The sequence below is a fragment of the Myotis yumanensis genome, unplaced genomic scaffold (assembly GCF_028538775.1).
Source record: "Myotis yumanensis isolate MYYU_CA2020_CCGP unplaced genomic scaffold, mMyoYum1.0.hap1 SCAF_7, whole genome shotgun sequence".
Classification (NCBI taxonomy): domain Eukaryota; kingdom Metazoa; phylum Chordata; class Mammalia; order Chiroptera; family Vespertilionidae; genus Myotis; species Myotis yumanensis.
The window spans coordinates 59,332,433-59,348,531 of record NW_027223758.1 but is presented as its reverse complement, the minus strand read 5'-3'; the positions used below and the strand labels follow the sequence as shown (position 1 = coordinate 59,348,531).

The 16,099-nt window shown below is 39.2% G+C and overlaps 1 protein-coding gene across 26 annotated transcripts in view; it reads left to right on the top strand.

Annotated features, from left to right (window-relative positions):
* The window catches only part of EPB41L3 (erythrocyte membrane protein band 4.1 like 3), a 213,553-nt gene that overhangs the window by 123,923 nt on the left and 73,531 nt on the right, over positions 1-16,099 (top strand). For 25 of the 26 annotated variants that reach the window (XM_070420611.1, XM_070420604.1, XM_070420603.1 and 22 more), the window contains exons 2-3: positions 4,222-4,406; positions 7,234-7,431. In XM_070420611.1, coding sequence (XP_070276712.1) covers positions 4,222-4,406; positions 7,234-7,431 — 383 coding nt within the window. The remainder of the gene's footprint in view (positions 1-4,221; positions 4,407-7,233; positions 7,432-16,099) is intronic. The other variant, XM_070420613.1, reaches the window with a different exon arrangement.

The window sequence follows — 16,099 nt, the reverse complement described above, 5'->3', positions numbered from 1 at the left end:
TGAGTTGGGAAGGGAAATGTGCAATCTTAGGTATCAGGGATCATCCAGAAATGCAAGGAATGGGTATAAGAAAAAGAAAAACCAAAACAATGTCAATATCTTGAAAACCTAATTTTTAAAAATATTTTGGCATTTAGGTACAAGATTGGAGGTACACACTGTAAAGTTATTAAAATAATGAGCGAAAGTTAGAAGTACTGTATTTAGATGCTTATGATTTTGTTTGGCATTTAAAAATCAGTTTATTGCTTGCTTACATTGGCATGTGGGTGCGGAAGAAGACTATTTTTAAAAGTTTTGAAATTGAATTTACTGATCTGGGCCATCGATATCATTTACTCGTAGGTACAATATGCACTGACGGCCTTTCAGATATGTGGAATTAAATATTGATTCTAGGGAGGTTCCAGAATTTAAAAGCCTTACGTTATTACAGTTTATTACTTTACTTTCTCTCAACAGCAATGGAAGTTTTATTGTATTAAAATTAGTCAAAAAAAAGCAATGATTTTTTTCATTTATTATATTATGCATATAGCTGGAAAAATAATATACCTAAGAAATATTTGACAAGGGCATAGGTGTTTATTTAAGATTTGAAGTTTTGTGATTTATGTAATATATAACAGGCAAGGTATTGTACAGTATATTCATAGGTAGAAAATAATGGTAGGTTATTTCTTTATTTAAATAGTTGATCGGTGCTTGCTGGGCTCTATCCATTTTGCATTTTTATTCAGTGTTTGTATACCTGGCTCTTTGCCTTAGGGAGTCATGGAATTAAAGACAAAAGCAGGTGCAAAATGGTTTCATGACCAGAATAATAACATTGAAACTCACTATTAGGATATTTTTTTTAGTATAGTGAGTCCAGAGGCTAATGTCATGGGTTTAGAAAGGCTTCCATTTTAACATATATTTGACAGCTTTTTTAAAGTTTAGAGTGCACTGATATGTGATGTATCTACTGCAACTACATTTGTGTAAAAACTCCTTAGTTTTAAAAAGTAATAAGGAAGTTGGAAGATGATGAAAGAGGTGACAGACTTGTTGGCTTTGGAGTTTCTTGCCTTTCACTACCTCTCCCCACCCCCCACACACACACCCCTCACCTACATCACTAATTTCAGATCTGAACCCCTCATTTTATCGAAGAGGAAGTAGGAGACTAAAAAGTTAGTCATCTAGGTCCTGGCTGGTGTGACTCAATGGGTTGGAGTGTCGTCCCATGGACCAAGAGATCCCAGTTCCATTCCCAATCAGGGCACATGCCCAGATTTTGGGTTCAATCCCCAGTAGGGGACGTGCAGGAGGCAGCCGATCGATGTTTCTCTCTCATCAATGTTTCTATTTCTCCCTCTCCCTTCCTCTCTATCAAAAAATCAATAAAAACATATTTTTTAAAGAGTTAAGATTTAACTTCAAGCTCATTGGGAAACTATTAACAGGTTTTCAGTAGTGCATGATATGACTAGATATGATTTATGAAGATCAGACAGAATAGAGGTGGGCAGGAATAGAGGCAGGGAAGAGGAGATTATTGAAAGAATCCAGAAGAGAAATGATGGCTTGCTTAGTGGCAGGAAACCAACTCAAGATATACAGTTTATCCTTGAACAATACAGGTTTGAATTGCAAGTATCCACTTACATGTAGATTAATTTCAGTGAATATATTGGCTAACTTTTTTTTTTAGAGATTTGGTATCAATTACACGAGGCTACCATAAAGCAATTATATTGTTGCTTCTTTGTTATCAGTGCATGAATTGTTATGTCTGTAAATAAATATGGATTTCTTTTTTATAATCTTTTTTGATATCTAGTGTTATAATATCTACAGTATTTTATATCATAAAGACAATATTGACATAGGTACTGAGGCTATTCACCTTGTAAATAGATTATGTAAACACAGTATTGATAAATGCAGTACTGTAATGTAAATTTATTTTCTCTTATGATTTTAATTACATTTTCTTTTCTCTGTCTTCTTTTATTGTAAGAATACAGTATAAAGTAAATGTAACATACAAAATATGTGTTAATCAACTGTGTTATTTGTAAGGCCTCTGGTCAACAATAGGCTATGAGTAGTTAAGCTTTTGTGGGAAGTCAAAAGTTATATGCAGATTTTTGACCATGTCAGGTGTTTGGTGCCTTGACCCTTGCATTATTCAATGGTCAGTTGTATTTTGGAAGACTATATTTTTAATATATATTTAAAAAATTATATATTTTGCAGAAATTTCCTATCCTATATATATTGTTATTATTATCTATAATAAAAGGGTAATATGCTAATTAGACTGGCTCGACCGGACATCTTCCGGACATCCGACTTCCTTCCGGACATCGGACTTCCTTCCGGACAAAGCCATGATGGGGGCGGCCAAGGCAGAGGCAGTTAGGGGCGATCAGGCAGGCAGGTAGAGTGGTTAGGGGTGATCAGGCTGGGAGGGGAGCAGTTAGGGGGCAACCAGGCTGTCTCATTGGTCAGACTTGATCAAATGGCCACAACTCAAGCTGGATGGAGAAGTACCAGCAAAAACTGAAAGTTTAGTTACTAAAAGGAAAAATAAAGAAAATGGACTCTAGGGAGTGTCTATTACTGCCACAGATTATGGGGTGGGAGAGGGGCTTTATGACATACTCATCTCTGTTTCTAAACTATAAGAAGTGCTTGACTTATATTTGGTACTTAATAATCGTTCGATGAATTGAGCTATTAACCCTAATCTCCCCGCTTCTGAAAGGAAGAATTTAGTTGTAGGTTCCACTGTTTTTTTATGTAGACTCATACCACTTTTCAGTATAAATATACAGAAGAGAATATAATATTTACTTTCAAGATTTGCTTGAAAATCTAAAATGTAATATAAGAGGAAAAAATGTGTTAGTTTTATTTGGATTATCATCTTGCTCTGAACTTGGACTTGATATTTACATACACTTTGGGCAGCTGAGTACATGTCAAGTTGATATGTCTCTTATTCAACAGAAGGAATACCTGGTGATTGTAAAAAGTAACCCTACATAGAAGCACTGATATAGCATTAGTTTATTGCATAGATTGGTATTTAATTTTTATGTTTCCCCTTCAAATTACTAAACATATTCCAGTGTTGTTTTTGAAGGTAGGAACTAAGTAGTTTTACTACAGAGTTTTATTTTGCATAATTTTACATTACACTAATATGTGTATCGTGTGCTTAAAGGATTAAACTAGCCCTTTGCTCATGATATTTTTACCATAAAATTAGAATCAGGAAGGAAAAAATTATGACAATCTGAAATATTTGTTTCTGAGGTGGTTCCCACATACCCAAGATAAGAAATGACTTACAATGACATGTGTTAACCACAGGCATACAGCTCTGTGGCTGCTTAGAGCAAAAAGCTGCTTTAATAAAATGGCATGTCTGTTTGCAGAGGGGAAAGTAGCACCAGAAAATAAGTTCTTTAGATACGATCAGGTCCAGTTCCCGCATTTAGCAGATGTAGAAACTGGGGCACAACATACTTAAGTGTCTTGACCAGCAAATGCTTAGAAGATGGTGGTTATATTATAACGTCTCTTTTAGGATGTCAGAGCAGATTATTATAAATTAAGATCTATTGTTTGAGTGTATGAGATATTTCCCTTTCAACATTCAAGGGAAATAGAAGGAAGCCAGGAAGAAGCCTATGAGAATGAACTTGTGAGGGAGGAAGAGGTGATGCTGTCCAGCTTCCCTCCAGCTGTGGCCAGTGTTTGTCCAATGTGGGACAGATTCCATGTCACTGGAGAGGCCTCTGTTGTAGTTGCTTCAACGAGAAATCAAAGAGAAAGGCATTTGTTCATGCAAGCTTGGAGAGATTCAGGGGGTGGGAGAGGCAGAACAGGGTCCCTAGAGATAGGAAGGAGAAAGGGGGAGAGAAAAAATATGCACTTCCCTAATTAGATCATCAAAAACGTAAGAGGAATAAAACCGGTGATTATTACCAATCAACTTTTACTTTAGTTAAACGTTAATTTGGAACCATTCACGGGCACCCATCTTCATGCTAAATTTGACAAGTCGTTTGCTAGTTGTGTGCAGTAGGATCATGCTTTGGTTGTTAGCATTTCTCCATCTTTGTACTGTGGTTCTCTGCAGCCATCCTGTGTAGCATCCTGGTTTTCTTGTTTAGGGAAGGTAATTGCACCCAGTGACGGGACTTTCCCTTCTTCTGCTTGCAGAACAATCAACCATGACGACCGAATCTGGCTCAGACTCAGAATCCAAGCCCGAGCAGGAGGCCGAGCCGCAGGAGGCAGCGGGTCCGCAGGGTCCCGAGAGGGCACAGCCGGGACCAGAGGAGCAGCGCCAGGCCTTGGAGCAGTTCTCAGCCGCTGCAGCTCACAGCACCCCCGTGAGGAAGGAGGTGAGCCCAAGGCACCCGTGGGGCCCCGCACCCCTGCAGCAGCCAGAAAACCAATTAAAGAATATTTACTGAGCATTTTCAGGGTCTGGTCTGACCTTGGTCTCTTAGCACTAGCAGGAACTATGAGGGGTCATCTGCTTCGCCCCTTCTGGTCCTAGGCAGTTGAAAATTTACGCTATTTTAAGGCTTTCAGTGAATGACATTCCACAACCTTGCTTGGCAACTCCTCCATTTGATTAAAGCTGTTAAACTCACACTGAAATCTGGACAGCAGGTTATTGGTTTTATCTGGGTTTACATAAAGGCTAGACATCACACTGCTGGCTTTAATTATGCTCTTGATTTTTTTTAATTTTAATTTTTTTTAATTCTTTATTGTTTAAAGTATTACATATAGTATTACGTATGTCTCCTTTTTCCCCTATTGACCTCTCCCCGGCCACTCCCACCCCCTAGCACATGCCCTCATCCCCCTAGTGTCTGTGTCCATTGGTTATGTTAATATGCATGCATACAAGTTCTTTGGTTGATTTCTTACCCCTACCCACCTCCCCTGCCTTCCCTCTGAAGTTTGATGGTCTGTTCAATGCTTCTCTGTCTCTGGATCTATTTTTGTTCGCCAGCTTATGTTTCATTATATTCTACAAATGAGTGAGATCCTGTGATATTTATCTTTCTCTGACTGGCTTATTTTGCTTAGCATAATCCTCTCCAGGTGCATCCATACTGTTGCGAATGTTAAGAGTTCTTTCTTTTTTATAGCATACGAGAGGCCCAGTGCACGAAATTCATGCACAGGTGGGTTCCCTAGGTCTGGCAGGTGATCAGGGCCAATCGGGGCTTTCCGGCTGCTGGCCGGGGCCTGCCTTCCGGCTACCGGCTGGGGCCTCCCTACCCCGGCTGCCGGCCAGGGCCTTCCTTTGTTCCACGCCGCTCCCTGGTGGTCAGTGCACATCTTAGCGAGTGATCGAAATCCCGGTCTCCCTGTCGAACTCCCAAGGGGACACTTTGCATATTAGCCTTTTATATATATATATATATATATACTAGAGGCCCAGTGCATGAAAATTTGTGCACTACGGGGGAGCGGGGGTTCCTCAGCCCAGCCTGCCCCCTCTCACAGTCCAGGAGCCTAGGGGGAAAGAAGAGAGGGAGGTGGAAGGGAAAGGCTCAGGTGTGCTCCTGGGAGCTAGAGTGCCCCTGGAACCTTTGTGTTGAGCGGTTTTAAAGGCTAGGAGGAGTTTAGAGGAGGTCTTAGGGGAGGATCTCAATAGAATATTCATCAGTTTTATGCTGATGTGCCAAAATTAGATTTCTTTAACTTCTTCTGTCCTTGGGTATGATTGACACAAATGGCACTAATTGGATTTCTGCCATCTCTCTCCCTGAAGAGGGTGATTTAAGCTATCTACCCTCTGGTTGGGGAGGAGAAAGGCAAACCATTTACTCTTAAGTGTCCTTAGCTTAAGGAAGATAGGATTTACTAGATGGCTGCAAACTGCTTGTTTAACTGTCTGTCTCAGTTTCCCTATTCCGCTTGTCCTGGCTTACTAGCCTGTTGCAGTTCCTTTGCTCAGCAAATGGTGTTTGTTTGTTTGTTTATTCTTCAGAACTTCTCAAGACTTTGCCTTGAATTCCTGGGCAAGGTAGTAGAGGAAAGGGCTGTATTTGTAATCTTCTGAATGTAACATAAGATGCCATCATAAAAGCAGGAATCTATACTTAAAATACAAAGTAAAGATAGGTAAAAATAACTTTGTAATTATATTAGAGTGTTGTAAAATTGTAGAGGCTAATAAAGAAGAAACATTGAAATTATAGACTGTTAGTACTGTCTTCGCTCTCAGCCCATGTACCCTTAGCTACTAGGACGATGGTATGTTCATGAGAGAGGAAATTTCATGCTTATTCAAGGAGCCTAAACTGAATTTTGGAAGGAACTTTTCTTTGTCCTGTCAGTGTATATTTGGAGGCCAGTGGAGCAGTAGTCTAGCCCATGAGTTGAATTTGCACTAATACCATTGGTGGTCATTTAATTGATAGATAAGGGGTGTAAAAGGAGTAGTTAGAGAGCAGTGCGCAGAGAGATTCCAAGGAGAGAGTTTCAAGGGAGAATTTTATTGTTAATGTGAGATGTCCTCTGCTGTTCTGAGTCTGGCCTGGACTAGACTGTTGTGATTTGAAAGCAGATTAATGCTTTTGGACAGATTTTCTCTGTTCTTATGCTGGCTCATTACAATGAAGGGAAGTGGATTTAGGGGATTACTTTGTGATGAATCTCAGTGCTACTGGCTCTATTGAATTGATTTAGAGCTAAATCAAATATTTTAACAGTTGTATACTTAGACGATGAATACTTGAAGTTCTGTAGGTCTTAAAGTTATAAGATAACTTGTATGTATATTTGGTAGTTATGGGTCTTAGAATATAGAAGGTCCAGTGAATGAAGAAAACTAAATACAATGGGTAAAATCTAGATGATTTATTTTAAAAACCATTACTATCCAATGCCTTTTAAAAACCCAGGATTCTGCTTGCTTTCCTTCTTTGCTCAGTGAAGTCTCAATGGCATTTGCTCAGGCAAAGTACAGCCTTGAGTCGAGCTGAAATAAGGCCCTACTGGTGCATCTCAACGGCAAAAGTTATTTAGGTAAAATTGTTAGCATCATAAATGTCTATATTTCTATCCTTTTCTGGTATCCTAATTCGGGTGCCTCTCATCCGTTAGGAAATAGGAATGTCTTATTCTAAAGGGTTCTGGTACTGCCTGAGCAATGCAGTACTTATTCCCTGTCTTGCAATGAAAACTATTCATTGTTCTTCACAGGTCACTGACAGGGAACGGGAATTTGCTGCCGGGGCTGCAAAACAGCTCGAATATCAGCAACTGGAAGACGATAAACTCTCTCAGAAATCATATAGCAGTAAACTCTCTCGATCTCCACTAAAGATTGTCAAAAAGCCAAAAAGCATGCAGTGCAAAGTGATCCTTCTAGACGGCTCAGAGTACACCTGTGATGTGGAGGTAAGAGTCTATTTTTAAACTTTCTTGTCCCAGATACTGAGAGCTGGGGAATGTTGGCATAATACATACATGATGCCTCTATTTTTTCAAAACTCTGGAAAAACACTCAGACCTAGTTTCTAAATACAAAATTGTTTTCAAACTTTCTAACAGGGATCAGATTACTAAAAATACTTTTGTAATTTCCCCCAAATGTTACAATCAAAAGAAAAAAGTGGTATTTTTTTTTTAAATCTCCAACACTTTCCATGATAGGGAAAACAAATTGGAGGCCTTAAAAATCAAGTTTTCTTTTATATCCTAGCAATGAGCTATCATTTAAATGAATTTGGCATTTTTTTATTTGAATATTTTATGGCCAAATCAGTTGTTTAATGGTAGTAACTTGGAAATGTCTGTACCGAGGAGCGGTGGGGTGATTTGAACTGTGGGTGTCTTTTTCTTGCTGAGAGAACGAGTAATCTGTAAAACGCACATTGTGGTGGGCATTGCAGCTTGAGTGTTCTTTTGGTCAAGAAAACAGATTCCTCTCAGAGAATAGACAGTTGAATGACATTTGTCTGAGATGTTTAGCGAACCCACGTTAACAGACAACAAGAAAGCCTGTTCATAGCGGTGGAGACGGGTGATCGCTCAATTCCCCAAATAGCATGGAGCGTACATGCAGGGCATGAATCAAGGTGTAAAAGCAAGTCTCTGTGGCATCTTCTGCCGGGAGGGAGCAGTTTGCTCTTTTAGCAACTGATTCTATTTCAAAGTTAACATTTTCATTCAAAGAGCTCATTCCTCCTGCCTCCAGGCCCCTGCCCTTTGTCACACAGGGATATTACCCACCTCTCTACACCAGCCCCTCCCACCACATGCTCACACAATTCATCTCTTCAGCTGGGTGTGCGAGAGTTGCTCCCAGGCTCATGGGCAGTGTACCCTGTGGGTTCCACATTTCTATTCCTCTCTCCTCGTGACACAAACAGCACCGAGCTCACCTGACTTCCCATGTCCCACATTCACTTATCTCTGCTTTCTCTGTCTATAGCCCCCATATCATTCCTGTTATATTTTGCATAAGACACTCATGCACTCAATGGTTTTCTTGGAACAGAAAATTCAAATCCATTTCCTGTTGATAATGTCAATAAGGCTACGAATGGAGTTGGGTTACTAAATTATTACAAATTGCAGGAACATAGAAAATGTTGTATATTTTGAAAATCAATTATTGGATCTAAAGTTATTTAGTCTATCATATATTTATAGAATTTTTGTCATTATATAACTTGACAAATATTGGCGGGTTGCTGTGGGGAGTAAAATATATGTTTCAAGTACCCTACCTAAGATTGCCATGCTCAGATTCATTTCTTGCATTTTCCTGGCTTTGATTTTGGCTATAATCTTAGTCCAATATGTTCATTTATTGATTTGGATGTTTATTCTGGAAATGGGGAGATACTATGATATACTTCTACCTGTGTTTTGCTATGAAGCTTAAAGGACTTTGGTCACCTTGAAGGAGGTTGTATTTTTCCATTGTGGATTCACTTTCTGGAAAAATTGATCCAAGTCAAGAGAAGCTTTTTTTTGTTAATTTCAAGGAGAGTCTTTCTATTGATTCCATTATACAGTATAATGGAATGAATAGGGTTACTTGGCAACCCTCTAGTCATCGCTACAAGAGTTTTCTAAAGAATTGTTTGTAGTGTTTTGTGTGGGAAGAATAAATGCCTCAGGACTGACCAAGGTATATGTAATGTTGACCATTCTGCTAAATTTAATTTATATCCAAATTCATTATAGGTCATTTGTGTTTTTGAGGACAGAATTTTCATTTTGTAATTAACTTGGGACACCATTCAATATTGCTTTTACTGTCACTGTGCGTGTTTGGAGTGGCAGGGCAATGTTGATCAGTTACTTTCCTTTATAATAAAGTATTTTTATGAATTTGATATTCTTAAAAGTAACATTTTTCTGTCACAAAAACCTTTGCCAGCAGAATGTTTTCAGTTTTACAACAGACTTCAGTAGTAGGAAAAAAAAAAAAAAAAAAACGTGCTCACTGCTGGAGATGGAGAACTTTGGGCATGGTAAAGCAAAACGGATTTATTTGTAGCTAACCAGTTGAATAAGAAAAATGGTTGTGAATCAGTGGCCTGGGTCTCAAGGTGGGAATAAGGCACCAGTTGAAAAAACATATTCAAATACCTCTTATCTTTATACAAACTGGGAATGTAAAACCTTGGCTGGGAAGGTGCACAGGGTGTGATAGGTACACAGATGTTAAAAAACTTTACCCTGGGAAAGATGTCCTTCAGTCTTTGGTCTCCATTAAAATAAGTTTTTTTTTAATCAAAGTCTTGGATGAAGGGACAAAAGAAAACCTTTTTAAGTGATACAGAGCTTTAAAGGTGACTAAGGGCGCATGTGTCGGAATTTATGTGTGGAGTAGACAGTGGAAGAACCCTGAAGCAAAGTAGCAAGATGAGACTTAGTGGGAGGTAAAATTACTCTGTTTTTAAGGATTAAGTACAAAATAGAGATTCTTTGGGAAGGAGTGGTCACTCTTAATGACAGTTGAGGTGAAACTCATCTTTGAGCTAAAGTCAATTACACATGCAACACAAACCAGCTGTCAAATGTGACCGTGCGACCCCAGGCTGCTCTGGAAGCATAGCGTTCGGTTTACTGGCGGCGGTGGGTCCCTGGCTCCCTATGCTGCAGGGGCCCCATCGTGGTGTCTTGTTTCGTTCACACGTGTTAGGGATGCTCCAAACCCACCACATCGGGGTGCGAAGATGGAATCATTCACTGGTAACCCACAATTCCTTAAACTTTCTGAACCTAAGTTTCCTCACCAGAGAAGTGGGAGCGAGCCCAGCCCGTGTGGCTCAGTGCTTGAGCTTTGAGCCATGTACCAAGAGGTCGCTGGTTCCATTCCCAGTCAGGGCACGTGCCCAGATTCAGACTCCGTCCCCAGCAGGGGGCATGGAGGAGGCAGCCAATTCATGTTGATGTTTCTCTCTCATGGATGTTTCTGTCTCTCTCTCTCCTTCTCCCTTTCTCTCTCTCTCTAAAAAGAAAGAAATATATTTTTTAATATGTAAATATATTAAATAATTTATATTTATAAAATATATTAAATATATATTAAATATATATATATTTATTTTCTTTTTAAAGAAAAAGAGGGGTGAAAGTATTTGCCTCAAAAAGGCATTATTGAGAAGGTTAAAGCTGGTACTTTATTTGAACACTATCTGGGATGTAGCATATTCTTGATGAATGGTAGCCTTTAATTCACAATAATAAAAACAGTGAATTCTGACTTGAGTGTATTCAGCAGAGAATTATAGGATGGTGAGGGATTTCCAGATGGCCCAGATTATGGAGTAAAGAGAAAAGGTGGAGTTCATTCCAACAAGCGTTTCTTTATACCATCCAAAGATGCTACTAAGGAACTTTGTCAAATTTCCTTCTAGCAGTAGGCTGAGATCATTGTAGTATTCAATATTTGTCCATTTGAGAGACCTTTTTCCAAATAATTTTTCAAATTCTTAGTCTTGATTATCTAAAATATAAAAGATCTTATTATGAGTAAAATATAAGGAAAGATGTATAAGTAATTTGGGAAGTATTTGCATGCTACCAGATTTTCATGTATGCCAACAAAATCACTAATACTGTCATTCCCTTATTATTATTATCATCATTTTTAATTTATCTTTATTGTTGAAAGTACTATAGCTATCCCCCCGTTTTTCCCCATTGACCCCCTCCATCCCACACTCACCCCTCCCAGGCCTTCACCACACTATTGTCTGTGTCCATGGACTATGCATATCCTATCTAATAAAAGGGTAATATGCAAATTAACCGACACTCTGTCACAAAGATGGCGGCACCCATAGCCACAAGATGGCGGTGCCCAGTCCCCTCAGCCTCGCCGGAGGAAGGGAGGGTGGGCAGGCGGGCCTCTGGCCAGAGACTGGCCAGGAAACGGGGTGCAGGATGCTGGCATCGTTGCAGGTCGGGCTTAGGGGACCCCCCCCCTTCTCCCTCCGTGCATGAATTTCATGCACCGGGTCTCTAGTATGCATATAAGTTCCTCAGTTAATCTCTCCCCACTTACCCACACCCTTATTATTTTTATTGGCCATTAAAGAACACAAGCAACTTTCTATAGCCAGTTTGTTGTCATTGTTGCTATATATTTCTTGGACATAAATTTTAAAAGAGAAAATAAAGAAAAAATATCCCAGTCACACACAGTAGAGGAAATAGTGCTCGTCACATTTATTTTAGTCTCATGGCTTCTGTGTTCAACAGACTAATTTGAGTCTAACTAATTAGCAAACATCATATTTGCTAATGACCATCCAATTGAAAATTATTTGGGTACCACTCTAATCTAGCCTGATTTGGTTTTAGGAAAATAAGTCAAATATGATCTGAAATTTGAGTCCATGTTTTATAATATAGGTTTGCTACTGCATATAGAAAATGTTCAAGCCATTTTTGGTGTAGTTTGGTTTGTCCTCCACAAAGAACCAGATTGGTGGAGGAGTCCAGAGAATGATTGGAAGAGTGGCAGATGGCTCATCGTGCAGGTGTTCCCCACAAGGGTTCTCCCAGCCTTGTGTCTCCATGCATGTGGGACATCAGTTTACTCTTGTTATGCATGATTCAGTAGTGAGGGAGACTTAGTGTTTGAGACCCAGGTAAATCCACACAGAGTAGCACCCAAGGGAAGACGCCAATGAATCAGCCACATTGCAGAGATTTATATTGAGATTGGGGCAATTCAGAAAGAGCTACTTAAGTCCAGAGTCTGATGAATTTGAAGCATTCCTGTCATAAAAGCCTGCCCCCAGGTTTGGCCCTGTGCAGAGGCCGGCTGGATGAATGAGCTCCATGCCTGAGACCATTCAGGGTCCTCCAGAATATCCTAGAATCTGGAGTTAGCCCAGAAACTGTGGAGGTCACTCCAAGAAGCATGTCTTGATAACCATCCAGAGATGCTTCTGAGGAATCAGAGAGGGTAAGGAATTTATGGCATTAGGTCCTGAATGTGCTATCTATGGTCACCTTCTAACTACTGGCCAGGAAGGGGTTATTAAAAACATTTCCAAATGCTTTGTCTTGCCCATAATTCAATTAACTGTCTAAATCTATTGTACCATTGTAGATACTCCACTTACTGGGATTCAGTTGGGAAAATAAATTCAGTGCCTGAATTTTCCAACGTCTATAGATGTTACATGATTAAAATGCCTTACAATCCCTTTGAAAGTTCTTGACTGGACAGCAAAGAGAATGGCCATAATCCATAAAGTTGATTAGAGCACTTGTTGCCTTTCATAGATTATAAGAAATAAAAATTGCCTGAGCAGAGTGGCTTAGTTGGTTGAACATCATCCTGGTTTGGGGTTTGATCCCAGTTGGAGTGGGTATGGAAGTCAACCGACCAATGTTTCTCTCTCACATTGTTGTTTCTCTCTGTGTTTCTCTTCCTTCCCCTCTCTAAGTATGTCCTCAGGAGAAGATTAAAATTAATTAATTAATAATAATTAATTGTAAAAAAATAAGGATTTTTTCCCAAACCAGTACAAGTATTGTTCACTCAACAACTACATAAGTGTCAGAGTTTTTGGTTCTGTCATAATGTAAATTCCGATTTAATCTCTCAGTGAGTCTCTGCTTAGCTGAAATCAGTTTTCAAGTTTAAAGTATTACATCATACTGTCTGTCGTGCTATAGCCGAGTGGCCCCATCTAATAGCAAGCAACAGCAGCAGCAGCTTTCCTGCTTAAACACCGAAGCCCCTGAGGCCTCCCAAGGATGGAACAGTTTTAATTAACTTGGTTTTCTTGTGTAATGACTGGTGCAACCATAGGAACAGTTACATCCAAGGACTGTTAACATGCACCTTCTCATTTACCTTACATAGTTAGCACTAAGAGTAGAACTTGGAAACAGCATTTTTTGTTTTGAGTAGAAAGAGGAAAATAGCTGGAGAGATAACACAGAAGCTCTTCCAAGTGGTGTATGTAACAGTGTTCAAAGCTTGGCTTAGCTCTTACCTTAATATGGAATGATTTTAAGCAAGTTCTACAGTTATAACCTAGTCCAGCTCAATGCAGAAAGGCTAACAATATAAACTGGAGATCCTAGCCATCCCTTCTGGAGAGAAACAGTTTCCATGTACACTGATCCCCCTTCACACCCCCCTCCCCCAATTTTCCTGATCAATTGCAAGTTCATTTTGTAATTACAGCATTTCCCCCCAGGAAAGACAGGTTATAATTTTCAAGATTATAGTTCATCTCCCCTTAGTTAGCTTTTAAATTCATGCCTTTCTTTTCATGGAAGTACTCTTGTCCCTTCAGGAAGTTTGGGAAACATTCTACTGGTATGAGCCACAAGATTAGAAAATCTTCTCATAGATAAGTAATAAGCTGGGGAGATTTCCAAATGGTGGATAGTCTCTGGAATTTCATATAAATTTTTTTTGTGACCTTCGATTTCAGAGGCTGAAAGTTTTTGTTGTTTTTTACCTTGGCTCCAAATTCCGAGGCCTATGAGAGCGCCTGTGACCTCTTTCTTACTGGAGATGAAGTCTGGTAAATGACATGTTCTTAGAGTTAGAGAACATGAGCTCTAGTTTAGTTCCCCCAAAATGTGTGTGGTGTGTGTGTGTGTGGGCATATGCCTCTAGAAAAATACAGTAGTAGGCTCAGGGAAGACTGGGGTACAGTATGAAATTGAAGGCCCTATTATAGGGACATGGTAAAATATTTACAGAAACTCGCTTTCATACGACTACTGGCAAGCACACATCGGCTGATCTGTCTAGAGAGGAAGTGCACATAGACAGGCAGTGATTAGTTTTAGGATTTGGCTGGCACATCTGCCTCATGGCCCAGTGTCCAACTGGCACGTGAAGAGAGGTGAATATGTGCTCTTAATTTGAAAAACATTTTTAAGGTAAAAGGAGATGTAAAACTGCATTTAGGAATACCTTTGGTGGTTTTACTATTCCTGTGATCATAACTTTTATAGCAGAGGAAGAAGGGGAAATCTGTCATAGTGGTATTTCAGTCCAGTCTTCTCTGCTGTTTGGATTACGGCAATTAAATAATTCAGTAGGAGTTGGAAAAATTGATGATGAAGTATAGAGAAGGGAAAGCTCTGTTAAAAGGTTATACAGTGAAATTGAATAGCTGCCTTCTTTTTGTTGGTAACACATATGCCATGGCTAACATGAAATGGCAATAAATTAATAAATTACAGCAGCCAGTTCGGGCACTTACTTCAAGGCTAATGTAGTTAGCTTTCAGTGCAAGCTTCATCTAAGGCTATCGCTACATGAAAAGGGTATTATTAATCATTCTTGCCAAGGTTTTATTTTTTTAATATTTTCTCTTGAAGTTTTAATATCAGACAGACATTCTCAGAGTGTCTAATAAACAAGTCAATCCAATAAACAGAGGGCCATTTTAAAACTAAATTAATTTAAAAATTAGATTCAGCTCTGACAAATTTTAACTTTCTTAAATAGCTGGGCACTTCTGTTAAGTAATTTGTCCTGTCAGCTCTTGTACTGTGCTACTCACAATATTAAGGTTCCTTAAGAGAAAATAATGAAACTGTTAAACTCAATTTTACCAGAATCCATTCACCAGTAGTGGAACCAGCACTAAGGTTTTCCATTAAAAGGATAACTCACAACCTGGCCAGGTGGGTCAGTTGGCTAAAGCATCATCCTGTACACAAAGGTGGCAGGTTCGATCCCTGGTTGGGGCACATGCTGGAGGCAACAGATGGATGTTTCTCTCTCACATAAATTTCTCTCCCTCTCTCTTTCTCTCTCTGCCCCCCCCCCCCCTTCTCTCTAAAAAAAAATCAATAAAAACATATCTTCGGGTGAGGATTTTTTTTAAAAGGATCACTCACATTGAGGCTTTTAAAAATGTGTTTATGAAACTTATAATGTATAGCTACCCTAACAGTTGAATATCTGAACATCTATGGAAATATCACTAATCCAGTCAGAATGGAGGATTGTTGTATAGAAAGTAGGTTTTCCCGGTTGTGTCTATAAAGAATTGAATTTTGAGCTTAAGAATCTTGAATTTTGGGAGGTAGTGTGTCACACTCGCATTAGCCTGGGTGGCATCTTGGCTTTGCCATTCCCTTAGGTCCTCAGTTTCCTCATCTGTCAACTGGTTGTTGACAGTGGTACAGAGTGAATATAAATGTTTACTTGTGCCAGGACCCTGTTGGCTGACAGTAGCTAGCAAATTTGAAAGGTTCCTCAACTTTGCGGAACTTCCATCCCATAAAGCATGAAGTATAGGCCTTCCAGACAAGGCCTAGAAGAATATAAATATAAAATATTTTATAGAGTGGTGTGTTTTTTTAACATAAAAAAGTCATAACCTTCATATTGCTTAGAGATTTGCTTTTATCCTTCAGTAGGTAAATGTATAAATAAACTGTGTAAACAGTCGACAGTGGATTATTATTCAGTATTATAAAGACATGGAGGAATCTTAAATGCACGTCACTAGTGAAAGAAGCCACTCTGAAGGACTACCTACTTTATGATTCTAACTATATGATATTTTGGAAACGGCAAAACTATAGAGACAGGAAAAAGATCCGTGGT